Source organism: Botrytis fragariae (assembly GCF_013461495.1).
Source record: "Botrytis fragariae strain BVB16 chromosome Unknown tig00000012, whole genome shotgun sequence".
Lineage (NCBI taxonomy): Eukaryota > Fungi > Ascomycota > Leotiomycetes > Helotiales > Sclerotiniaceae > Botrytis > Botrytis fragariae.
Window position 1 is genome coordinate 2,471,437 of NW_023500989.1, and position 26,590 is coordinate 2,498,026.

Here is a 26,590-nt window from a genome sequence, read left to right on the forward strand (position 1 = left end):
CGGCAGGTATTGCTATTAGCGGTATCTATCGAGACGGAATCGTTTACAAGCATTTTCTTGGGGGGGTTGCCGAGATTGAGGTTTCAGTTGACCGGAGTATCATTTTTCGCAATTTATCTCTTACAAAAGTCCTTACCGCAGCCACAATTAGATTTTTCGTTATTAGGAAGCTGCTATAGCGAGAGACTACGGTACACGATATCTTTCGGGAATGTCTAAGGATACAACCCATTGGTACTTTCAAGCTCGAAGCTGCGGAACTGCTAAGTCACTGCCCCGTCACCCCTACTTCGCCTGCTATCGATTTTCCGTCGAGCAACAACATTTCAGTGGGTAGAGAGGTGTGCAGCGTTTGGGGCTTCTCAGGCGTTGCTCGTGACTGTAGGACTAGATGTATTTGCAATAACCACGTGCACAATATCATGAGACTAGTGATTGAGCGAATCAATGGGAGAACCCGGGGTTCATCGAATCAAGAGATCAAGATAAACCCCTTGGTATGAAACGAACCTTCACTTCCTCTCCACAGAACGCTAACTCTTGCTGCTGTATAGGTAGTGCTACAAGATGACGCGGCATATACGGTTCCTTCTTGAAGTAGATAGGTGAAAACTATAAAATTCGCAGTCAAATCAGTGAAGCTAAACACTAAACATCTTTTAGCTTGGTTGAATACTTAATTAAGAGCGATGGGAGAAGGAAAAGGGAGGTGGGGTATCCTTCAACCGTAATGCCTAACTAGAAGAGTCAAGGATAGCCGGCCCATCTCGACGTCGTACGACCACTCTCGCTGCTTTTTGCTAGTAATAAACCACTATTATGGTACATGGCTATCATACAAGACCTATGACGAGATGGTGAAAGATTGTTGATATGTCTATTTGAGGAATGTCTACATTTGGAAAGATTCGAGGCTAAGCAGGAATTGGGTTGGTAAGATTATGATAGAAGCATAATACAACAAAGGAAGGCAATTTTTCCAAGAAATCCCTTAGGGAAAATCGCTGCTAGATGGAATAAGACAGAGACATGGCTCCATGAGACTCTTACGCTACCATTTTCTACCGACGCACATAAGATTGCGATATGAAAATGCTTTAAACATTTTCACCAATATGCGGCTCGTGGTTTTGAACTGAAAAGTGAAGAGATTGGATTGGATTAAGTGAAGCCCATACCAATATCTAGTACTATATTTCACATTCCACTAATTTCTGTACGTATAATCTTGTTGGAAGCATTTGGGAAAGACGTGCTAAGCACCGCAGTATCTAGGCCACTTGTACCAGTGTTCAGGCTAGTAGAGCCCTCTAATTCTATATAGTTCCTCCGTATTATCACTGTATCACAATAGTATCATGTACTTGATTCAACTTCAAATAATGCACCTCATACTGTACATGACAGGGTGATCCCGTAAGTAGACTACTGTCAAGTAATACGCTGACTTTACGGCGAGTTTTGTATGTTCCCTCTCAACTTTAGCGATATGGAACGAAGACGTTTTGCAGTGAACAATCTTCGGAGCGAGATACGGTGTCTCAACTTCACCTCAATATAGCATCGGTATCAACCTATCGAATGAAATCCTGAGTGAAAAACGTGAACATATCACCCGATTAAAAGATTCATCCTAGGCAATAACCCAGAATTTCTTTTATCTTGACCTTTATCAGTATGCATCTTACTGAAAATTTCTGATATATGCTACTTATCCAAGTACTGAACTCAACATTTGGCAAGGCAAACATACGGTCTTTAATTCAACGTCTCTACTACGGTCCGAGTTTATATGCGGTGATAGATTCACTTAATATCATCCGTGGTGCTTGAACTAGCGCGCTCAAGAAAGCCATACAATATAGATACGGTCGACATCCGGACTGATTCCAGACTGGTTAAATACTTCAAAGTATCCCACCACTCCACCACTTATTATTCTTGCAGAAACTTCAGCTTCCAACTCTTAACTCTTTTCATCCAATTAACAACAACCAAATCATCGTTCACTTTCAATCGAAATTGCAGAGTGCTGTTCTGATACGATACGATACGATACGATAGAGAACTCTTACCCAATAACTTCTATCCAAATCGAAATTCGAATCCCTATCTATCAAAATGTCGAAACCATATGGCTGGTCAGTTCTGGATCATCCGAACATGGTAATATTCACGCGACCAAACTTTACAAAGCATACCACGAACAACGGTCCAGTTCCATGCAGGGCTTGTAGCGCATCAATTACATGCAGAGGATTTGTCTGCGAATGCACTGACCACGAATACTACTGTTCGGAATTCTGCAGAGGACAGCATTGGAGTTTCTGCATATCCAATGTTTCCAAGCATGTTGCTCGTCCTACACCTCAATACAAACTCGCACTTTACTTTCCACCCAATACCGAGAAGCCTCAAGTATTCTGGTGTCCCTGTCCTCTTATCAATCAGAACCCCTGCGTTCCCTTTTGCGACACCTGTATTGTGTGCGAGAGCTGTCACGATTGTCATGGCTATGATATTCCGCTCCCTGGCCCCATTTTGGCCCAAGGCGCAAACACCACAGCCAATGTACAAGACGATATTGTGAGCTGGATGATCACTCCAGGAAAAGAAGATCCTGCAGGCTGGACACCGGGCACCATCATGGGATTGGAGGATGGAGATGTCCTCGATCAATGCGGGGAGAATATGTGTATTCAGAAGCTCACAGGATGGGCACGAGGTTGGATCGGACCATTTGTGCTTATTGGGGATTCGTGGGCGGATTGTAATGGGAAGTCGACGAATAGAGATATCAATATGGATGATATGGAAACGGCGAAGAAGTTTTTCCTCTCGACGTCACCTAAAAATTTGGTTGCTGCGGAAGCAGCCGTTGCGGAACGCAAGGAGAGAGGTGTTTTTGAGATGAATGATATCTTAGGTCGTGTATTGAATAGGAAATAGGTTGCCTTGGGGTTCAATAGTCAAATTTGCGACGGATGACTTTCGGAGAAGGATACATTGTTCAATGAATTCGAGCAATTGGGGGACGGGAAAGGGAAATCGATGGTTTCAGACAATGCGATGGTTTTCCACGTTGGACAGTGACTTTAAATGAATATCAATGTTCTTCACTTGATAGCAACGACTAATCGTGAAAATTTGATAACTTTAATTCAGAGAAATATTGTTTCTCCTTTGATCACTAAAAGTGACATATATCTCACCCGTAACTCATAAGAACAAACCCGACGACAATGTAACACCGGACGAATCTCAAGTATGGTAATATTTCCACAATTCTTCCATATTTAACCTTTCATATCGAAGTCAAGTCGTCGCACCAATTTTCTGCCTTCTAAGCGTTCCCCTCCAGCTATCTCTTTTGAAGGTCAGAAAATTAGCGATAACAATAAGTAGCACTATGAAATAAATCCACAAAGATACCAGAGAAATCAACACACACGTACAATCTAATGATTTACCTAACCTTCCTAATCATTCAAGTTATCTCATCTGATCAATGTGGTCGAGTCTGACCTTCGCTATAAGAATCCAAAACCATTACCCTCGCCGTATCTCACAAACTTATGGCTCTTATTCCTAGCTATGCATATAATGTCAGTAATACTCAACATTGAAGTCTCAGTACAATATCGAAATAGTTGATCATGATACATGAAGCATTTCCAGGCCATCGTTCATCATAAATCATCAAATTTTACACCCAGCACAACCCCTAGTCTCAGCTCCCACCTATGTATTTTGGCTTCCGGAGTTAGATTTTTCCCCCATTATGTGACATGCAATGACTTACTACTACCCTCAATTGCCATCGCCTTGTATCGTAGCGCACACCACTATATGAAAAGTGCTGCGAGAACATGAAATTTCGCCGAATTTGTGGCTTCTTCAGATGTGTCAAATTTCACCGTTTGTGTCGATGATAGTTGATGTCATGAAGAAGCGTATGATTTATGAAGAACTTAATGAAGCAGAATTTCAGTTTCAGATGGCACAGGTGTCTCAATGATCGGTACAATAGCTCGGGATTCTTTCACAGTCTACTGTGTGAGGTGATTGCCGCGGTGGAACAGCCTCAATCTAGTTCTGGATGGAATATTCAAATCATATTCGAGAACTTTGATTAGATAGAAGCAACTCAAGAATTGATGACACAGAACTTGGAGGGAGACGCCAAATTGTCACGATAAATGATCATTACCCCCAAAATGTTGAAGTGTATCGCTCAAGATCTGCCTGTGATCCTATCGACAGCATTCAAATTATCCTCGATGTTCTTTTCATAGCTAAAATGTCGAGGGTACCGTACTTGTTATTGTCTCTGCTACTCAGGATAGTTCTCACTGGGGTCAACTCGAGCCATAGATCCGAATAGCCGATGATAAAAAAAGACGATTTGATAGATTACAGTTCAATCTTCCCTGTCATATGTAGAGGAATAGAAACGCTGCACACACATCTTATCTCTTGATATCAATATTCAATCAACTAAATGAGATAACAGGTGGTTGGTGTGGGTGGTCAAGCTACCATGGTCACCACAAACCCGTCTATTGGCCATTTACCGAGCCAACCCTTGTCATGCATGAGATTCCAACAGTCACCAACAACACCAACATACTTCCGCATGGTAGCTGAAGATATTGGATAGTAAGCTTGAGAGAGCTCATACGCACAAGTGCTTATGTATCCTTGGATCTTCATCAGCTGCGCCTCGAAATGTACGAGCAAGATCAACGAAATGTCTTTATTCAGTCTTAATATACTGCGGAGATACCTCATTTCAGAAACCATAACCAGCGGCTCTAAGCTTTTTAATCTGAGATTCGCCTCCTACAACCCTTCTGTCCCAGCCAAAATCTCTTATTTTAAGACCATACCTCGCTTGAACCAACCATGGCCCCCACTCTTCGCACAGTCGCAACTTTCGAAGAATTTTGCCTTGTAATAGATTGCATGTGGGAATCGTATGCTGATCCCTATAACCCGTTTCTGGGTATCTTGGTTCCAATCAAAGAGCCTACTGCCGAAGGAGTAGCGACTGCAGTCCAGGGGCTCAAGGAACGATTCTGGGAATCTCATCAAGCGGATAAGGATGATTTTTGGGTGTATATTGTTGACGAAGACGATCAAGGAGAGGACGCTGGAAAGGTTTTGGCGGCAGCGAATTGGCTATTTCATGAAGTGAGTCCATTTGGGGGAGAAAAAGATGGTGAGAATGGCGAAAACGAAGGCAATCATGGCAATAAAGATGATGAAATCAGTAATGGGGAGGAAAAGAAAAAGGAAGACAATAGCCTTTTATCTTGGTGGCCCGAAGGCGAAGCACGTGAATTTGTAAAGACGGTTCTTTCACAAGTATTTGGGATGAGAGCGACAAGGATGACAAGACCTCATGCTCGTCAGTAAATTCCCCAGGATCCCTTTCATTTTTCTTCAAAACTCTTCATACCTGCCATATTCTTCTTGCTAATATTTCCAGAGCTCTCCAAGATGTTTACACTCCCTGACCACCGTGGCCGTGGTTACGGATCTTCACTCATGGAATACGGAATGTCCAAAATCTCAGAAATGGATGTAGAAGCACTCGTAGAGGCCTCCGCGGGGGGGATATCTATGTATGAGAAATATGGTTTCCGAACCATTCATAAGGTGATCGTAGATACCACTTACAAGAACGGGAAACCAGGATTTATTTGGCGTAAGATGGCGCATGAATGTAAAGGAGAGACTACGTGGTGGATGTGGAAACCAAAACCGAGTGACGGGGTACTTTATACGCCAGGAATGGAGTTACCATGGGAGAAGAAGTAAGAAAGTTTGAGTCGACAGATATGTGATGTCTCGATGAAACTATGTTTGAAACCGAACAAGTTGCAAGAGGAGACTACCGGGTCGAGTGACCTTAACATTCTGTTGTCTTTTCTTCCAGGGCCAATCCTAAATACAAGGTGTAAAATTGTAGGGGAGAAGTGGACTTTGCTGCTTGGCATCGATACAGAAGAGAGGTTGAGGTTGAGGTTGTTAAAGTTGAAAGTAACACTACACATATTGAACTTGGAATACTTATCCATACGTGTTTCAGTGATTTGACTCTTCCGGTACATCACCCATTTCAGTACCTTGTAGAGGGAATAAGAAGGCGTAAATCCAAGGAATCTATCATCTTCTGTCAACCTCCTTCATGGAGGAAAGCTCTTCTTATGGTCTCCATCTCCTTTGCAAAATAGAAAGAAGTCTGACATGACAGCAGGCAAGACATGAGTCAGTACGTACTACGCAATATCAGGTACTCTAAGGGTTTTCTTCTTTAGAAAAGTCCTAAGAGCTAGCTCCATCTTCACCTGCTGTTAGTAAAGTTGTAAGCATTATTGAGCACAATCCACACAGCCACCCAAACAGATTAACTTCGTGCACGAACCATCATGGCTCAACCTCGGATTCGGAATAACCATCCTCCTTCTCCGATCATCCAACCACATTTCCCAAAACCTCAAAGCACATGATTCTATTGCAGTTCGAGAGGTTTTTGTTGCATATCTGAAATAGTTGATTTTAGATTTCCAAGTTAATTTTATAAACTTCGAGGTTGATTTCAAGAGATTTCTCAAAGTTGATTTTTTGAGAGATTTTTGAAATCTTGGAATTTTGCTTCAAGGTTGGATTTGTTTGAAAGGATTGACTTTGCTGATGTCAGTGAACAGGTTTTATATCATTGAAATAACTTCTTCCCGTAATAAAAGTTGATTTTGTGGTGTTGGAGGTTGATGAAGGAGAAGGAGAAGGAGAAGGAGAAGGAGAAGGAGAAGGAGAAGGAAGAAAGGGGAAGATTGCATTATGAGAGTTGACATGTTTTGTTGTTATTTTGGGGTATGAGAGGTGGATTGGAAGATGTAATCTAAGACAATCCAAACTGTATCAACATATCTTTCAAGACCTTAGGATATTATAGATGTAAGTGTAGGTGAAAAGTGTGGTTGAGGGGAGGGAGACATGCATAGACGCTTGACCACAAACACTAACTGGAAAGACTTGAGTCCTAAGTTATATTACAATTATCATTGAAAGATTGAAATATGTATATACTTCTAGAAAGAAACAAAGCACAAGATATAGGGTAGACATAAGACAAGAGGAGAGATAACCTGTGAACAAAAGACTGCTAGCACTTAAGACATCTAACTACAGTCCCAAGATTTTGGAAAGGAAAGAACTTTCTTCACAGCATACTGACACCAATAAATGGATAAATGTTTCTAACAACAAGTACAGCTGGTTGCTTACTATTCTGCACAGAAGAAAAGCCCAAGTTGCGGTATTTTCAATGCTCTCTACATCCTCCAAGCATCAAGGCACAGTCCATCCTTCAAGGAACTAAGCGAGAAAGCAGTCATAAAGGAACTCATCACAGGAAGAATATGGCAAGGTAAAAATGAAGAGGAAGAGAAGAAATGACTGAAGGAGAGCAAAGATAGTTGAAGAGAAGAAACCAGAATTCAAGAACTTCTTTCTCTTGTCTATATATATCACACTAATCCTTATTGTCAACGTTTTCTCTTTCCTTCCAAGGAAACCAGCTTTTCTACTTGACACAAAGAATTACAACGCTACATGACCGTAAATCCTCAAACTAGTATCCCACTATTGACATGTTCTGCAGTCTATATCCTTCAAATCTCCACAAACAACCTTTCCCAAACTCTCCCCTCCCCACCCCCTCCTCGGAACAACAATCCTCCACCCCGAACCATAGCCGAACCAACTACAGCTCCTCAAAACACCTGATTCCCATTCTTTCCTCTCCTTGTTGCACATCTCAAAAGTTGATTTCCCATTCCCAAATGACAGAACTGTTGAATTCCTTCCATTAAGTTTTGAAATAAGTCTCGAAGAAGTAGTGAGTATGAAAAAGTTGATTTTTTGACATTCTTCAGATTTGGGAATTTGAAGTTTTTGGGAAAGAGAAAAGGGAGACAGAGGGATAGGGATTTGAGAGTTGTTATTGGATTGGTGGGGTGTGTAATGGTTAGGTTGGAATAGTTGATTTGAGGGGTGGGATGTAGGGGGTTTGGAGGGGAGCAGGGGGAAAAGGGAGAATTTTCGGGTAGGGGGTTTCTGTGAGGGGGTTTGAAGATTATGATAACTCATTTCCATTGTTCTTTTTAATTTAGATAGTGTGCAAGGCTTTTGGTCTCTAGAAACATGGTTTTTTTTTATACTTGAATAGTTGAATCTAGTATAAAAAAGCCAAAGATGTCTCACGGAAATATTCCCTCGTTTTCAACATCCCCCTTTACCTGTCACCCAGCTACCACCATCTCTTGAACTACTTCCGCATCCGCGCACTATGCCTCTCTCCTTCCCCTAAATACTCACCCTTCCTAGTCTTCCCTTCACCTCTCCCCATCCCCAAACCTCACATCAACCCGTAAGCCAACTTCCTTCTTACCTTCCTCTAATAGGCAATCGGCATAAAATGTTCCAAGTCATCACCATCTCAAATTCTTGCTTACCCTTTGCACTCAACTGAACAGCTCCGTGGAATTTCGAACCTCAAACGCAACCTGAATCTACTCTCCTACCACAATAAACCGTCCTCCAATAAGTTACCTACATCAGACTAACATCTTCCAAATGCTCACTTCAACACTTCACATGCATGAATGCAGCTCACGCTTGGTCTCCGACAGAATCATTATTGACGAAACCCGCCCATGCATAGAACCTAAAGAGGCTCCTATGATAACATCGCAATCAGCTTTATCACATTAAATACATTTCAAACACAACTATCATTGCTAGAGCTCGAATCAAATTCATGACCTCGCTCTACTACTGGAGTAGAACTATGAGTGTACATGTATAGATAGAGCACATGAAATCATGAAGTCAAGATGAACATAAATAGAATATTTACCAAATTATCTGTACATTACAACTAACTAAAAAAGTACCCTCATATCATGTTCGCCACCAAATCTCCACTTGCATCCATAAAAAGAGGTACCATATCATATCATATCATACCACTCCAGCCATTTTTCCCATTCTAGACATACCGCAGAATAACAAAATAAAACAAATAGAACAATATCGACAGATATGTTTGGCAGACAGGCAGACTTCTATTCACCCGACTGCCTATCTATCCAGTTTCCCATTCCCACCATTAATGCCTATCCTATCCAATCCACCCCATCCCTAGTCCCCAAATGGTATAGAGCTGTATAGTACAATATGGCATAAGGTATTTGACATCCAACTCCAGAAATCCAGACAGTTATTAGTGAAAGCGTCATAAATCAAGCAAGTGAATCCACTTCCTCCCTCTTACTGCACGTATCCTCTCTCTCCTCTCCTTCATCCTCAGCTTCATCTTCTTCCTCCTCCAAAAATCCTAATCCACTATCAAATCTTCTCCTCTTCTTCTTCCCATTAGCTCCCACTCTACCACCTGATCTTCTTCTTGCCATTGTCGCATCCAGAAACTGACCTTTCCTGACAATCGGGGCTTTGATTTGCAGATTCCTTGTAAATTCTCCAGCTTCCGTCTCACTGGACTCATTATCACTTTCCATGTAACCCTTTGCGGAATCCGCAACACTTGCGATTTTTTTCAACAATCCATTGACAGCTTTCTTTCCTCTTCTCTTTTCCTTGCTGACTAGCCCCTTCAATTGTTTTGCGCAGTTCTCAAGATCTTCGTTTTCGGTCTTCAAATCTGAGTTGTCTTGTCGCAAGTTCTCAACCGCCTTTTGAGTGTTCTTCAGGATATATGTTGTTCTTTCCAGTTCTTCCTGAAGCTGTGCTATTCTCTCATCGCGTTCTGTTAAATCCTCGCTGATTCGCCGATCTGAGAGAAGTATTTGTCCATCTTTCTCATTGAGGAGATCCCGGAGAGTGGCAGAAGTATTCAAAGCAGCCGTTAATCTTGCCGAAAGTTCGCCCACAATCATGTTCTTTCCTTCAAGCTCCATAGCAAATGCGTTTGCCCTGAAAATTTCGTGTTGGAGCTGATCGTCTAGGTTATGAATTCCACGTTTCAAATCATCCTCGACGACTTTGTGCTCCTTTTCGATTTTCTCGACGAGATTCTCCAACCCAGAGACCTCACTTCGGTATCCATTCAGTGCACTTTGGAGACGTGAGTTTGAAATTTCGTTTTCGGCGAGTTCTTTACTCATCCTTGAAACAGCGGTTGTAACAGCGGATAATTCCTTTTGAACATCTTGTAATGCATCAATACGAGCGGCCAGTTGTCGTCTAAGAATGACTTCTTGTGCATGATACTGATCGATGGTTTCATCTTGTTTTCTTGCTTTCTCGACCAAAGTCTTAAGACGTCCCAGTAACATACTCAAAAGTTTGTCGTTTTCGAACCCTTCGGTTTCTTCTCCAGGATTAAGATATTCGTACTCGAGTCTTGCATTGCGAAATTGTTCTACAATAATCTTGATGGTGGCTTCTGGGTCAGTGGAGAATCCTAACGAGGTTACTTCGTTTGAGAGAGCATTGAACGATGCTTCCTTCTCAAGAGCCTGAGCTTGAGCAATAGTAAGAGTTGTAAGAATCGAATCAAGTGCCGAGTCGAGGGACGAGCTATCGTGAGATTGATCAGATGGGATGTATGACATTAACTTTTGGGAAAGACGATATTCATGATCCTTATTCAGTGCCAAAGTGGAAGTAAGACTCTTGATCTGAGATTGCAAGTGAAGAAGTTGAGCTTCGAGCTTTTCATTGAGAGGATCCGGGAAGTCAGCTTGTGTCGACATTGATGCATGGGAAGGCTTTTGTGAATATGTATCAGCTATTGTGGCAGGTGGCGAAGGAAGTGAAGTATTGTGCGTGTTCGTCAGGTCATCGGAATTGGAAAAAGGACCGTCAAAAGTTACCATCTTATGGTCGTCATATGAAGAGTCGATCACCATGCCAGTATCATCATCATGTCTATTAAAGGCATCATGATCTCCGACCACACTCATACTGATACTTTGATCGTCATCGTCATCGAAATCAAACGGATCCTGCGTTCCAGTTTGCCAGTCATGTTGAGCGTTCGAACGTTCTTCCTTTTGTGATAACTCTGCTTTTAGCTCCTGAATCTCTTTTTCCATTTCCTGAAACCTCTCCACGATGACAGGGTTTGCACGAATAGATGTGCCTGTTTCGAATCCTAATTGGCTTGCAACGTCATGTTCATCCTGGATACACTGTAATTCATAATCCTTTTCCTCCAATTCCTTCTTGAGTCGAAATATTTCCGATTTTCTTGCTTTAGCCTCATGTTTCTTCTCCCAGTCAATCTTGTTGGTCTCCTCACTCAGTCGATTTCTTTTCATCCGCCTTGTAACTCTGCCATCCAACACTTGTCGTAGTGGGGCAAACTGTAATTCTCCGGAGAATGGCTCGTTGTCCTGCCGACGATCGAGCAGTCGTTTTACAGGTGCTGAATGTCGACGGTTTGATCTGGCAGATGAGAGAGAAGATTTTCGAAGGAATGGTGTCAAGCCAGAAGAAGATTCGTGAAGAAGGTTTGAACCTGGGTCGGAATACCTTACCTTCTTCTTAGGTTTTCTTGATCTGGGTGTTGCGGGTAAAGGTATTGACACCTCGATCATAGACGGCGTAGAAGCCCGGGAAGTTGATCGTGATAGTGTCTCTGGACCAATACAACTTCTTCTTTGTCTCCGTAAAGCAATAGGCTGATCAACCTCCACGGTCATGGTTACATCGTTCTCCGCCATACCCTCGATGTATGGGTGTTTACCTTGATCAACAATTGAAGTATTTGTTGTTTCACTGGAAAGCAAGGTGAATACTGTACAGTGTATTGCGTATGGAATTAAGAAAATGCTCGATGCTTCATAGAATCAAGAACAAAATAAAAAGCAAGAACTTAAAGGCAACATGGGCTGAAATAATGTTAGAGAGAATGGGTCAAGTGAATTCGGATTTGAACCTGATATGCGAAATCAAATCAAGATGAATTTAATTGTTTACATCCTACCGTATTTGGATTAGCGTCGTAGCCATTTCCTCTAGTACCCCACTGTATCAAAAATTGGTTGGATGGTAGAGGGACAACGGGGCCAAATTGTATATGGACACGACAAAAAAGCATGATACCGTACAGTATACAGCATGGTGTGTTGACTCATGAGTGGAGAGTAAAAGGGTTCAAGGTAGTATGGCTCGATTGTGGGATTTCGAGAACTCTTCCTTAATGGTAGTGTTTGGCCGTTGCTGCAGGGCTGCAGCTGGATCCACGACATTAAGAGCATGGGGTAGAAGCTTTCGACGACTCCACCGAAATTTCCAGATGTGCAGTGTTGGATCCTTGGACAGAGATTTTGAAGGGTACTTCGATGTTGATGATGTTGACGCCGTTGATACGCGTACAGTGTAGGAAGAGGACGGAAGAGAAGAAAGATTCAGAAACAAGTTTGATTTCGTTGGTGATGGTTCCTTATCCGGTCGGATAAACGTCGGAATATCGACACTCAGTGAGATTTTTGAACAACTGATTGAGCCACAACGGGAGTCCGTTGGTGGGATATTGCTTCCGTCGTGTTGAACTAAGTGGTTTGGGCGTACTTCCGTTGGCGTTGGGTATTTTCCTGCAGAAATGACGTACGTTTGCTAAAATGCTACCTGGCTGAACTTCCAGCTTTGAATAAAAATTCAAATGCCTTCATTGGAGTAATTCTTCGCATCAGCGAAGGGTTCCTCTACCATAGGGCTACCGGTACAAGCATCGAGCCTCCATTGCCTGCATTCACAGATCTACTGCATATACATGCATCGATATCCGCATTCTACGTTCTAATCTTCTGTTATTAGACTTTGCTGGACCAGAGTTAAACTTCTAAATCACATGCCGAAGTTGTTTTTGAAGAGCATGTACAGTGTTTGTTAGCAGCATCGCAATGCACGAATAGAGAGACGTTACATTCATTCTTCTTTTCACTTTTGCTTTATCCATATTGCTCGCGGAGAAGGTTTCTTTGAATTCGAAATTTCACATGATTCTTAATACACGATTGCTGCTTCACCAAGACATATCTCTTCATCACTGCAAATCTAACAATGGTTGGTTTATTGTCTCCTATTGCGAAAGCTAGGGGATTTTTATATTTGATCCGTTCAATACAAGCCCGTGGGCTTTGATGATAAGTACTAATTACGGTCCCAGCCATTCTAGGCCGACTGCTCCTGTTATGGCTTTGCGATTGCTCCACAAGAGGACAGGTTGCAAATAATTATATGAGACTGATTATGACGATGAAAGTACGTTTTGCAGGTAGGAATGCGAGGCTCAATTTATGGTGGTATCATTGAATATCTGCTTGAGTGCACCTCTGCGCAAGATAGGTGTGGAATTCGGAGAGAAAATATCATAGGTCGATGAAATAGTAAAGGGTATGATTCGGTGTCAGCTCAATGCTTGTCATACATTCATCTCTGGAACCCATAGGTAAATATTATTCCAATTTTGCCCAGTTAGCTCAAAAAATCACCTTAAAGCTTTCCAACCTAGACTCCGTTAATAATCTCACAATACCTTTATTAACTTGACCCTCCTATTGATTGTTAGGGTTAAATCAGTGTGTTTCAGAGTTAAGGGCGTATTATATTGACCACTAGCAATTCCCCTTCGAGTCTGCTTCGAAATCCGTGATTTTCAAAAAGGTGGCGTGGTCACAAGATTAACCAGTTCCTAGGCTGATGCCACCTACTGATTCGGGTAAGCTAGTGAGATGAGGCTGACTGCAGATTGATTTTTTCTTAGCCCAAAATAAAACATTCAACATCAAAATCGTGCTTTGAAACTTTAATGATCGAAGTTGTACGGAACAATGACAGACACTGAAATGAACGACGTCTTTTCTGGCCCTCCAATTGAGCCTCATGATTTGAGTCAACTACAATATCATATCACCTTACGCGACTTTGGTGAAAAGGTACAAAGAGCTGCTAATGCGGCCTACCCCAATGATCAAAAGAGTAAGTAATACACATCACTCAACATCTAAATCCATGTGAACCATTAATTGCCTCAATGCTAAAATTGTCGGAAAAATATTGTTGACTGGAAGTGCTGTAGTCAAATATGCCCGAGTCTATGCCCTTCTCATATTATGGGAGGACGAAGACCCGCAATTACCTGTTTCGCTAGAAGTACACGAATTAGGCGTTGTTTTAGCTTCCATCTACAATTACGATGTCCAGATATATCGTATCCCTAGCGGCGGAAGCCACAAAAAGTTGAATCAAAAGATTTTGGACTTTGTGGAACTAGGTGAAGATAGCAAGGAAGACTTGAAGATTGTTTATTATGGCGGTCATGGCATGCTAGCTCAAAATCGGCAGCCTTGTTGGGCGAGGTAAGTGATTAGTAAATATTTCCTACGATACACTGCTTGAGAAATTTCCTACTATTGCCTTCTCAAACTAACATTTCTTGTACCTAGTCGTTCTAATCCCCGAGACCCTAGTTTCGGCATGGTAAAATGGGGCGGGATTCAAAATTCCTTGGAAGAAGCACAATCCGACGTTCTACTATTACTTGACTGTTGCTCTTCGGGCACTGCTAACACAGGAGATGGATGTGGGACTACAGAGCTCATCGCTGCTTGTGGTTTCAATGATGTTGCAAATGGCGTTGGACGCCATTCATTCACCCATGCCTTGACAATAGAATTACGTCTGTTGAGCGCATATCCGAAGTTTACTGCAGCGGTCCTGTACAATAGAATACTATGTCGACTACAAAACTGGATGCCTGAAGGTAGAGAATTGCAGAAAGCTCCACTGCATGTTGTTCTTACTCAAAATCAAGCTTTACCATCCAGCATACAGCTTTCAGTAAACCCAAAGCTAAAGCGGAAGCCAATATCACTCCAAAATCCTTTCCAATTTCTGGAGCCAATATCACTCCGAAGTCCTTTCCAATCACTGGGTTCGCAAAGTCCCGATTCATCCGAGAGCAATGAAAGGACAGATTCTGAACAAGGTTCTGGTTCATCACCTATGTCAAGCCTGCACTCTGCCGATGATCAATTTCCGAGGATCTTACTGAGTGTGAGACTGAAGGAGGATCTGACTCCAGAATTATCTGCCGATCTCTTCGCTGAATGGCTTCGCATGATGCCTGTTGTTGCCAACTCTGTTACTATCGAAGCTGGATTCAGCAGCTTTTCAACATTAATATTGGTGTCTATGCCAACACCAATGTGGGTTTGCCTTGGAAAGAATCCGGCCTTCAATCTTGTAGGTATCATCAAGAAAAAGCCAAACATAAGAATAGTTTCTGCATCAACTTGTTCACCGCTAGAAGTTGCTGAAAGCGATAATTATCAGTCATTGAAGACGAAACAGCAACCGCCGGCCCGTATGAGTGATGAATCACCTCCTTCAGCCTATACAACCATGAGCTCAATGCAAACACCATTCCCTTATGTCTCTGGCTTCGATAAAATTTCTCCCTACCCTTCTAGTTCGTCATATCATTATTCAACCACGGCTGCTAAAACCTACACTCCTAGCCAAGCTCCTCCAACAAGTTTATCGAGAACTGAAAGTGCAAGATACCGGAAAGAGGACGGATCTGAACGGAAATTTGCGTCTGAAATTGTTAATAAACCGATCGACAAATCCAGAAAAAATGATCAGCTCACAAAGATGGATGATTGGGTTGCGGAATCTCATAAATTATCTGTCAAGAGTACAGGTACCCTCGCGGATAGGGTTTCAAATAAGAATGATAAAACTCGAGGATCTGGATGGCTAAACCTGCAAACAAACCGGGCAGCTATGCCTACAGCTCCTCTTACTGGACGTTCCGTCAATAATATCGCCCCCATTCCTCGATTTGCTTGCCACTTCATTGGTTGTGGTAGGTCTTTTGTAAGCCAAGATAACCGTGATCGTCACATGAAGAGACATGGGGCTCCACTTGAAAGTGTGCTGGAACCATTAGCAATGTCCGAGACCAAAGAAGTGCTTATGAAGTATCTTCACATAGATTCTGAAACATATGCACTAATGGAGGTAAGAACTTTTCTTGAGTTACGCACCAGATTTGATACTTACAGATGTGTAGAAAGAAACGGATGTCATTTATCGATGGCTAATCTCTGACACAACTCACCTAATCAATGGCGAAACCGAATCGCCTTACAATGTATGGAATTTCACAGAACAATCATGGGACGGAGCCATGCGATTATTAGATAGAATTGGCACTGGTAAAACGTCTTCTTATTGGAACCTTGCTCGTCCAACTGCAGAATGTCCCAACTGGATCGCACAATGGTTTCTTTCCCGCAGATCCTTGAATAGAAAGCAAAAGAACAGGAACGTGGGCGGTACAAATAATGCCCTCTGGCCTAGTGTTTCCTCACAATACTCTCGCTCGCAATCCTCACTATATTCGACCGGTACAGATAACCAAGGCTCGTATCCCTCAACATATACGACCGTTACGAATTACTATCACCCGTATCCAGAGACAGATGAGACCGGTACGAGTAACCAAGGCTCGTACCCCTGGTTATATGAGACCGGTACGAATAATGATTACAGGGAGGGTACGAATCAGGATTATGAGGCCAATACGAATCAGGATTATATGGGCAGTAGAAAAAGCAGGCTTAACCCGAATTACCATTAGAAAGCCGTGAGTGATGCTTAGACTTCTATTAGATGAACTACAAATGACCTTACCCATTTTATAACGACAAGCAAAGATGAGAGGGAAAGTTTCGGGATATTATTACCGACACAACTTAACCATAGGATTTGCATTTTGGATTTCCAGTGGTGCATCAGAAGCTCGGGCAGTCCTATTTTCACGTACCTATACTATCCGGTAACTGAGTACGAACTGCAAGCTTTGCCAGTATGTCATTTATGAGGCTTGAGAGGTTCATCTATACGCATTTAGAATCAGAACTGAGTACTTACGACACGGACGAATTTATTCGTAAGAACGTTAGGCTTTCGATCATAGATTCCTGGATGCTACCAGCAATTAGTTTTGATATTGAATTTAGTGGGGATCAGTTGAAAAATACTCTGATACAGAAGCTTCAGAAAATTAATGAGGGACGCAAGAACATGCCGATTTTTCAAAAGGAATTAATCTCGGAAGCGAAATAGGGGCAGGAGCGCTAAATGTTCAGGAATTTGGCGAGACACTAACCACTGCATTTCGGAATTTTGTTTCGTTCAACAATGTCGTAACACTGTCATCACAGATATCATATAAGATCGGAGTAATTCTCATAAGATGCTGAAACATTACCATGAGCTTTAAATGATCTATGAGATAGTTTTCCACAGCCTTTTCGTTGAAAAGAGAAGACGTTCGCAAAATTGATATCTGAATTCTAGAGAAACATTTCAATATTCTCTTGAGACTTTTAAATTGAACATGAAGTGTATGGATTAATATCATCTAGGGAAAGTACCCAAGATTCATCTAAAACCAGCCTCCAGTTAATCATACTTAGACGGAGAAACAGCTTTCTATGGATAACCCACCCCCACTTTCCCCATATAGATTCACCCCACCTCCTCTCGAAATCAGGCTGAAGACACATTTACCCCTCCTTCCTCATATGACCTCACTAATTTTCTTCTCGTAAAGGAAATCTCTATTTACATCATCTTGAATTTTTCACACTCATCTCAATCCTCCATTCTTCAAGTATCAAAACGGAAATATCAAAATGCCTCTCAATGCAGATTTCGAATTCCTCCCTTTGGGAGCCATCATCCAAAGCTTCCTCGTCCCCACAAAAGACAAATCGGTGAATATTGTCCAATCATTTCCAACCGCAGAGCTATATCAAAAACACAATCAGCCATTTTTTGGTGAAACGATCGGAAGAGTGGCGAATCGTATCGCTAATGCGAAAATTAATTCTTTGAATGGAAAATCTTATACTCTTGCGCAGAATAATGGGGTGAATGCTTTACATGGTGGTGTAAAGGGATGGGGCAAACGTGTTTGGGAAGGCCCAAAGTTGGTTGGTTTGAGAGAAATCCCGGGCGTGGAGGGATTGGAGGGAGGCGAGAGTGTGCAGTTTACGTTGAGGGATAAAGATGGCGAGGAAGGTTATCCCGGAACGTTGGATGTTAGTGTGGTTTATACTACTGGAAAACAAAAGGTCGATGGTAAGGAAGTCAGAGTGTTGGGTATGGAATATGAGGTCAAGTTGGTGGATGATGGAAAGGGAGTTGAGGAGACAGTTGTCAATGTCACCAATCATTCGTGAGTAGTCGTCATCTGAAATAACTATTTTTAGTTTCTCGGAAGAGAGATAATTAATGTTATAACAGGTATTTTAACCTTACTGGCAAATCGACAATCGAAGGTACACAAGTCACATTATGTACCAACGACTACTTACCAGTCGACGATGGAGGGATTCCTACCTCTGGACCAAAGCCATATGAGAGCATTACGCCTAATAAGGAATTTACATTGGGACCTGAGGAACCAAATGTTGATGACTGTTTCATCGTGGATGCGAAATCCGAATCTACTCCCCTCGATACACGTTCTTCGCCTCTCACTACATTAGTCAAAGCTTCTCATCCAGAAACTGGTATCCATCTGGAAGTTTTGAGTACCGAACCCGCATTCCAATTCTACACTGGAAAATACATCGACGTACCAGCAGTTGAGGGACTTGAGGCTAGAGGAGCTAGAAGTGGATTCTGTGTTGAGCCAAGTCGATATGTTAATGCAATTAACGAGGAAAAATGGAGAGGACAAGTATTGCTCAAGAAGGGACAAGTTTATGGAAGTAGAATTGTTTATAAGGGGTGGTCTGAAGTTTAAATAGTGGAACGGATGCGCTCGATATCATTGGGAGGATTTTTTGAAGCAACATTGCACGGCCAAAAGTTAGTATTTGACTCGTACTTGACTTGAGCGTTCATTAGCAAAATATCATAGCATATTAGGATTCCCTCCCGAGTCGAATCGAGCGGCATGCATGACATGTGAAGAATCCGGTGAAACTTGGTACTTTATCTGAGAGTTTCTTCAAGTGCACTTATCTGAGTCCATTCGAATGAATTGAGTCTCAAGAAATACCGAGAACAGTCACGTGTGTTATATTTTCGGCGTTAGTGAATATACCTCGGCATCCGGGTACCAGCGCTAAGTGCAACCGGTAGGATTTCACATGTCAAATGCGATGTATTGACCAATCATATAATGGGAAATCGTAAGACAGAGTGCACATGAGGTGTTTCCGGATGGCAGGTGATAGGATTTACTTGTAGAAGATGGAGAAAATCCGGGGTGAAGAGAGTTTAAATGCAATATTAAATTGGGTGGTAACGGAAGACGGGTGTAGCTGAATCAAGAATTGCATGCGATGTATGTTGGAAGTGAGAGTGACATGTGAAAGAGAAAGTTGCTTGTCAAACAAAAGCGAGTCGCATCTCCGAATAATTAATAAAAACATCTCATCCTTCACACCTCACCTACTTTGTTCCTATCCCCTTACTTTTTTGTTTTTATTTACTGTCTAGAATCAATACATCTACATTGATTGTAAGACTTACATTAACAAATTATACAATACGAACCAACACATATAGAAAAATGTCAAAGACTTTCAGTCAAAGTGATGTTGCATCGCACAATAAGCCCGATGATCTCTTCATTGTCGTAGATGAAGATGTTTATGATCTCACCAAATTCCAAGACGACCATCCAGGTGGTAAAAAGATTCTTACAAGAGTTGCTGGAAAAGATGCTTCGAAACAATTCTGGAAATACCACAATGAAGGTATTCTCAAGAAATACAAGGCAAAGCTACAGGTGGGATCATTAGACACAAAGAAAGCCGCAGCACCACCAACACCACCCGCGACTCCTCCACCAGCAAAAGAAGCAGTCAAGCCACAGGCGGAAAGTGGTGCGGTTGTGCCGGCTCCAACGGCCGCTGCGAAGCAAGTTGAAGAGGAATCGGAACCGTTGGATCCGTATGGTGATTTGATTCCGTTTGCGGATCCATCGTGGTACCAGGGTGTATGCTTTTTCCACTCTCGTAAATCTGCGAATGATACTAATGTGAAAACAGTACCACTCACCATATTTTAATGAGACACACGCTGCTCTCCGCGAAGAAATCCGCGAATGGGTATCGGCCGAAATCGAACCAAATGTCGGTGAATGGGACGAGGCACGAAAAGTCCCAGAGGAAATCTACAAACAGATGGGAACTCGAGGATATTTGGCTGGATTGATGGGTATGCATTATCCAACTCAATATACAGAGAATAGAATCAAGAGTGTGGCACCCGAGAAATGGGATTTGTTCCATGAAATGCTTCTCACAGATGAATTGTCGCGTGCGGCAAGTGGTGGATTTGTGTGGAATGTTATCGGAGGATTCGGAATTGGTTGTCCGCCTCTGGTTAAGTTTGGAAAGAAACCTTTGGTCGAGAGAATTCTACCAGGGATCTTGAACGGTGACAAGAGAATTTGCTTGGCTATTACGGAGCCTGATGCTGGTTCTGATGTCGCAAACTTGACTTGTGAGGCTAAGTTGACGGAAGATGGAAAACATTATATCGTCAATGGTGAAAAGAAATGGATCACTAATGGTATTTGGTGTGATTATTTCACAACTGCGGTTAGAACCGGAAAGGATGGCATGAATGGTGTCAGCGTTCTTCTCATCGAGAGATCGGCTGGTGGCGTTAGCACGAGAAAGATGGATTGTCAAGGTGTTTGGTCTAGTGGAACTACATACATCACATTTGAGGATGTGAAGGTTCCAGTTGAAAATCTTATCGGAAAGGAGAACCAAGGTTTCAAAGGTGAGTTTTGTCGTAATCCTGTGTTTGAAACTCCGCTAACAATATCATAGTCATCATGACAAACTTCAATCATGAGAGAATCGGTATCATCATCCAATGTCTCCGTTTTTCCCGTGTCTGTTATGAGGAATGTGTGAAGTACGCACATAAACGTCGCACATTTGGCAAGAAACTCATTGACCACCCTGTTATTCGTCTCAAGCTCGCTCACATGGCGCGTCAAATCGAAGCCTCATATTCTTGGCTCGAATCTCTCATTTACCAATGCTCAAAGATGGGAGAGACAGAAGCTATGTTGAGACTTGGTGGGCCAATCGCAGGTCTCAAGGCTCAAGCTACTGTTACCTTTGAATTCTGTGCCAGAGAGGCAAGTCAAATCTTTGGAGGTTTGAGTTATAGTCGTGGTGGACAAGGTGGAAAGGTGGAGAGACTTTACCGAGACGTTAGAGCTTATGCTATTCCCGGAGGAAGTGAGGAGATAATGTTGGATCTGAGTATCAGACAGAGTTTGAGAGTCGGAAAAGCGTTGGGAATGAAATTGTAAGAGAGAGATATTAATTAAGCCCCATGCAACAGATTGTACTCTCGTTAGGATAGAGGGAAGACAAAATGATCTTTTTGTGTATTATAAATCGAAGATCGAGGATTTGCATTTTGGCCGGTGTTGGAGCTTGGATAGGGATTCGGGAGATTGTTTAGTTTATAACATTATATTCGCATTACAAAGTCGGGTTTCCTATCATCGTGCAACTGGCTGACTGTATGGATATATAAATATCTACTCTCGACTCGTGTATACAGGAGCTTTCATTCAAACCCATTCTTCAACACGTGTCCCCAGAATCTCAAATCTAAAGCCCGGAAAATATCGAAGATAGACGAGAGGAATTCATGGAATTAAATCAACGGGACAATGTTGTAGATATGCAACAAAGACTTGGGATATCATCACACGTGACGTACGATATGAGTCTCAAAGCATGTTGGTTTTGTTTCGTATTGACGGAACGAATATTGAAGCTGCAACTACAGACGTAAATGAATCTGCAAAGGTGAAGATTGCAGATGTGCAACATAATTTCTAAATTCTCGAGGCACGTGATAGATGGATTTTGACCGTCATTCTCGAACTCCGAAACTCGAGCGCTTTTCTTTAAGCCACGATATGCTCTCTCCATACGAAGATCATCGACAAAGTCTACTCGTTGCTCAGGGCAATTGATGATCTATGTAGTCTACTTCGATGATCGCTCAAATGTCTCACATGCTCAAGGTAACTCCAAGGGCAAGTCCTAGGTATGCCTCACCTGGCAACCAACTCTGTTCTAGACCAGATCTACATGGAACATATGGAGGATTTCGAGTTTTCTTGCCGCGTTCTATGCTATCAATTGAGTTTATGTCTTATTCGAAGATTTGCCAAATCATCCCGTTCTTCCTAAGCAAACTTCAATGGGCGAGATTGTAACGTGCGAAATTGGAACATCGATGAAGTCAGTAATTAATCTTAACAGGAGGCAAGGCCAAGGGAAAGTACATGTTATATGGTAGTACATTCGATATATACGTTTATTGATTCCCCCTTCATTCTTCACATGGTGCATTCCGAATCTCCGCTTTCTCGACCCCTTTGCTCGGTTGGTGGAAACTAGAAGGAACGGAACATTCTCCGGTGACCAATACAAATGTAATATCTCTAGGAATGCGAGTTTCATTCCGAGAAGATTTCAAAAATACTCCCAACATATCAATCAATGCCTAATGGGTTGGAGGCAACGGAGACCAGTGGCTATGGCAACACTTGGCCTGAGTCTAGTAGTCTCACAAGTAAATATGAAGAACATAAGAATGTGTTCTAATCCCCGCCTCTTATAAGCTCATTCTTCCTATTATCTTATAATATTGCATTTTATTCAGTCACTCGTTTCTCCTCATTTCGTTTTTTTCACCTCCTTTCTTCCTTCATACATTTGAAGATAGTCCAAAATGGCAACCTCATCACTCTTTTTGAGATGCCTTACCATCTCTAGCTTCATAACTTCTATTACGGCAATCACAGGATACCAATTAGAAGAAAGCTATAGTGGCAACACTTTTTTTTATGCCTTTGATTTCTTTACAGCGCCAGATCCAACTCATGGTTTTGTTACGTATGTGAGTGAGAGTGCTGCATCTCAGCAAGGATTGATATCTGTGAGAAGTGATGGGGTTTATATGGGAGTTGATTCCAAGACGGTATTGAATCCTAGTGGACCGGGAAGAAATAGCGTGAGAATTGAGAGTAAAAAGAGTTGGACTCATGGACTTTTCATCGCGGATTTGGGTCATATGCCTGGTGGAGCCTGTGGTTCATGGCCAGCGAGTAAGTCATTGGCTTCGGTAGCTGTTAATGGATATTGGACTAACCTATTCTTACAGTGTGGACTGTGGGTAATAATTGGCCATATAATGGTATGTTGTATTACATCTTTAGGGAGGTGTCAATTGCTAATGACAATTCTAGGGGAAATTGATATTATTGAGGGTGTGAATAGCCAGAACCACAATCTTATGTCATTACACTCGTTAGTATCCCTTCAAATCATAAGCATCACTCTGAATTAGTTTCGCTAATACGAATGAATAAAGTGGGTCAACATGCTCAGTCGCTGGCTCTGGACAAACCGGTACTCTTCAAAGCGCCAACTGCAACAACTTCGCCAACCCCGTCAGTGTTGGTTGCGGAATCAGTGATACACGTACCAACAGCTATGGCAGAGGATTTAACCTCAATGGCGGTGGTATCTATGCCATGGAATGGACCTCCTCCCACATCCGCGTCTATTTCTTCCCAGCCGGAACAGCACCCACAGATATCAACGGACCAAATCCCGATCCAAGTAAATGGGGAACTCCAGTTTCAAATTTCGAAGGTGATTGTGATATCGATACTCATTTCAAAGAAAATAGATTGATTTTTGATACGACGTTCTGTGGAGATTGGGGAAGTGCCGTTTGGTCAAGTGACGCTACTTGTGGATCAAAAGCGGCAACTTGTGTGGATTATGTGGCGGGTAAGCCAGAGGCTTTTGATGATCAGTGAGTTGATTTCCTTGTATCTTTCTATTCTTGCTTTTAAAAGAGAAAAGACAAGAGACTGATGTGATAAAATTAGATACTGGCTAGTCAAATCAGTTAAGATATATCAACTTGGAAATGTCGCCAGCCCTATACCTTCCAACGCTCCATCCGCAGCACCAGCGCCTTCTCCCAGTGCTATAGCACCACCAGTATCTCCTGTCGGTCCACAGCAATCACAAAATCCTCCAGCTCCAGCTGTTACCCCCGCAACTCCAATCAACACACCAGTCGGTCAGCCTCCCTCTCAACCTATCGGTAACAATAACCCCATCCCAGAAGACGACTCTATTCTCAACCATATCTCCGATTTCGTCGGAAACATCGGCGACCTCGGCGACGAAGGTAATTGCACTCCTCCTCCACGTCCCGAACCCACCTATGATCCCGAATACCCCAATTGTGGCAGCGGTGGTAAATGTCCGCTAACCCCCGCCTTCACCTGTATAGAAAACCCCACCAACGATCTCGCAAACCTCATTCCCGCTTCTCCCGCCCTCCCCAGCGTCACCCCCGCTTTCGAACTCCTCGGTATCGGATCTGGCGGCATCCCCGATTTCGATCTCGATATCAATGCGGAGAATTATCTCAATGCGGCAAAAGATGAATTGAAGGGACAGCTTCGGGGACTTGCTAAACAGGCGCTTGCGTGGACGGGAGATGAGGATGAGGATGTGGCCTTGGGAACGGAAAACCCGTCTCGGGTGATTGTGGCGAAACCGTTTTATCCCGACGAGGCGGGGAATGGGAATGAGACGGCGGGATCAGTAGCTAGTCCGACGCCGGGGTTGAGCTTGGGGGATAAGGGTAATGTGGTGGCTTTTGAGGGGGGTGCGGCGGAGGTGGTTGGTGGAGGGCTATTGGTTTGGGGGGCGATGGTTGTTATTGGGGGCGTGATTATGATGTAGAGATTATGATGATAATGGTTATGGCTGGGATTATTTAAAGATTGCTGGGTTATAAATGTTTATGTTGTATAATGGAGTTTTATTTTATAGAAGAGTTGATTTTATTCATCTTGGTCGATAATTGGGGCATCTTGTGGGAGCTGTCTTCAATCCCTTGTGATTATATTACTATTCTTCAATTTACCCTCAGATACTTTGGTAGGAGAAGTAAAGCTGTTAACTTAATGCATATGAAGGTTGACATATACACTTCATTCACATCAGCATCTGACCTCAATACCCCAACCCATCTATTCCAGTTCTCCCCCGCTACAACCGCATACTCCATACTATTTCAAAGTCTCTACCTCTCTCATGTCCTTAGTCCTCTATATCCACCAACCCCTTCCCTCTGCACACATCTCTCAACACCAAATATAGCATACCTACCCTCCACCCTCTTGTCCCCGCCAAAACCCCAAAAAGTTGTGAATCTCCATCCAAGCCTACTATATCATCATTACAAACCCACTCTATAATCTCTCTCAAAGCTCCCAAAATCAACTATTCCCTTCTTTTTCCCAAAAAAATCAACAAAATCAGCTGATTCCATCAAACATCCACACACTCAATATAAACAACTTTTCTAGCCTCAAAACTCCTTCTATCTCTTTGAAAACTTGAATGAACAATTTTTTATGTATTAAGTAACAATTATATCCAATTCCAAACCAATCAAAAGAAGATCTGAATAAGTATAAATTTTCAAAACTTGATAGTTGATGAAAAATTAAGAAATCAGGGGTAACGAAAATCAACAATTTATCAACAATTTTTCAACTCTTCGGAATAAACAAATCAATCAACTTTCTTGAAAACTTCTCTCTAAAAACTCCTGGAAATTCGAAAATCAACTTTTTCAGATATGCAACAGAAGGGTTCGAAAGCAGAGAGATCACGAGACTAGGGGTGTGCTGGTTGGTTCGGTACAGTTGATTTATGTTAGTTTAGGTTAGGTGATGGGGAATTGTTTGGCCGGCCGAGCCGAGGTTGAGCCTGGCTGGGATGGGTGGTATGGTAGATTGGGAGAATGTAATTTGTTTGTGCACACCTTTTACTACTGAGACTGTGACTGCAACTGTGAGAGTGCATTTAAGTTTGCTGGGGTTGGGGTTGTTCATCAGTGATGTTCATTGAAGAATTTCATGTTCTCATTGGGGAGTTGTTATACAACTTTCCTGGTACTTGAAGTTGGATGTTTGGAAGTTTATATTTGTTTTCCTGGGTATTGTTTTTTTTTTTTGATTTGTCGAAAGAAAGGTTCATGTCGAGAATTCCAACTTGGAATTTCAAAACAACAATATTTTTCAGACAGTGTCCAAATAACTTATGATATACAAAAAAAGAAGAATAAGAGAAAGAAAGAAAGAATCATGGTGAGGGGCGGAGAACTATTTCTCTTTGTCATTTCTATGGTATCTCTGTTTTGGCTTCTACATGTGCTATGCTGAATATATTTCTTGGCAAATTTGGCAACTTTCGGGGGGGCTAAGCGAAAGGAGATTCTTGAATCGTGGATCGAAAGGTTCTGTAGAGAGCGACAGTTTTGCTGTAGGCGTTGTTTTTTGCTAATGTGATTGAGGAATCGTACAAGTACAGGAGAGAGCTGCGAGGATAGAATGATATTTGTCGTATGGGCTTAGTAGACAATAGCTCCCCTCCTAGGT

The 26,590-nt window shown here is 42.3% G+C and overlaps 7 protein-coding genes across 7 annotated transcripts; 6 read left to right on the forward strand and 1 right to left on the reverse strand.

Annotated features, from left to right (window-relative positions):
• Positions 1–2,121: 2,121 nt before the first annotated feature.
• Bfra_002984 (uncharacterized protein) lies at positions 2,122–2,949 on the forward strand (the record flags this gene model as incomplete). Its single annotated transcript, XM_037333397.1, has 1 exon — positions 2,122–2,949. One exon carries the CDS (start codon positions 2,122–2,124, stop codon positions 2,947–2,949), a length of 828 nt encoding a protein of 275 aa, XP_037195525.1.
• A 1,956-nt stretch (positions 2,950–4,905) lies between these two features.
• On the forward strand, positions 4,906–5,823 carry Bfra_002985 (putative gnat family acetyltransferase protein; the record flags this gene model as incomplete). The annotated part of the gene is made up of 2 exons (XM_037333398.1): positions 4,906–5,410; positions 5,492–5,823. The coding sequence occupies 2 exons, from the start codon at positions 4,906–4,908 to the stop codon at positions 5,821–5,823; spliced, it is 837 nt and encodes a 278-aa protein (XP_037195526.1).
• A 3,488-nt stretch (positions 5,824–9,311) lies between these two features.
• On the reverse strand, positions 9,312–11,756 carry Bfra_002986 (uncharacterized protein; the record flags this gene model as incomplete). Its single annotated transcript, XM_037333399.1, has 1 exon — positions 9,312–11,756. The coding sequence occupies one exon, from the start codon at positions 11,754–11,756 to the stop codon at positions 9,312–9,314; it is 2,445 nt and encodes an 814-aa protein (XP_037195527.1).
• A 1,981-nt stretch (positions 11,757–13,737) lies between these two features.
• On the forward strand, positions 13,738–16,684 carry Bfra_002987 (putative glucose-methanol-choline oxidoreductase protein; the record flags this gene model as incomplete). The annotated part of the gene is made up of 5 exons (XM_037333400.1): positions 13,738–13,756; positions 13,876–14,016; positions 14,117–14,396; positions 14,484–16,062; positions 16,115–16,684. 5 exons carry the CDS (start codon positions 13,738–13,740, stop codon positions 16,682–16,684), a joined length of 2,589 nt encoding a protein of 862 aa, XP_037195528.1.
• Positions 16,685–17,744: 1,060 nt separating this feature from the next.
• Positions 17,745–18,862, forward strand: Bfra_002988 (putative aldose 1-epimerase protein; the record flags this gene model as incomplete). The annotated part of the gene is made up of 2 exons (XM_037333401.1): positions 17,745–18,289; positions 18,358–18,862. The coding sequence occupies 2 exons, from the start codon at positions 17,745–17,747 to the stop codon at positions 18,860–18,862; spliced, it is 1,050 nt and encodes a 349-aa protein (XP_037195529.1).
• Positions 18,863–19,636: 774 nt separating this feature from the next.
• Positions 19,637–21,403, forward strand: Bfra_002989 (putative acyl- dehydrogenase protein; the record flags this gene model as incomplete). The annotated part of the gene is made up of 3 exons (XM_037333402.1): positions 19,637–20,065; positions 20,118–20,859; positions 20,910–21,403. The coding sequence occupies 3 exons, from the start codon at positions 19,637–19,639 to the stop codon at positions 21,401–21,403; spliced, it is 1,665 nt and encodes a 554-aa protein (XP_037195530.1).
• A 1,442-nt stretch (positions 21,404–22,845) lies between these two features.
• On the forward strand, positions 22,846–24,884 carry Bfra_002990 (putative endo beta- protein; the record flags this gene model as incomplete). The annotated part of the gene is made up of 5 exons (XM_037333403.1): positions 22,846–23,221; positions 23,278–23,310; positions 23,363–23,423; positions 23,488–23,937; positions 24,014–24,884. The coding sequence occupies 5 exons, from the start codon at positions 22,846–22,848 to the stop codon at positions 24,882–24,884; spliced, it is 1,791 nt and encodes a 596-aa protein (XP_037195531.1).
• Between the last annotated feature and the right edge of the window lie 1,706 nt (positions 24,885–26,590).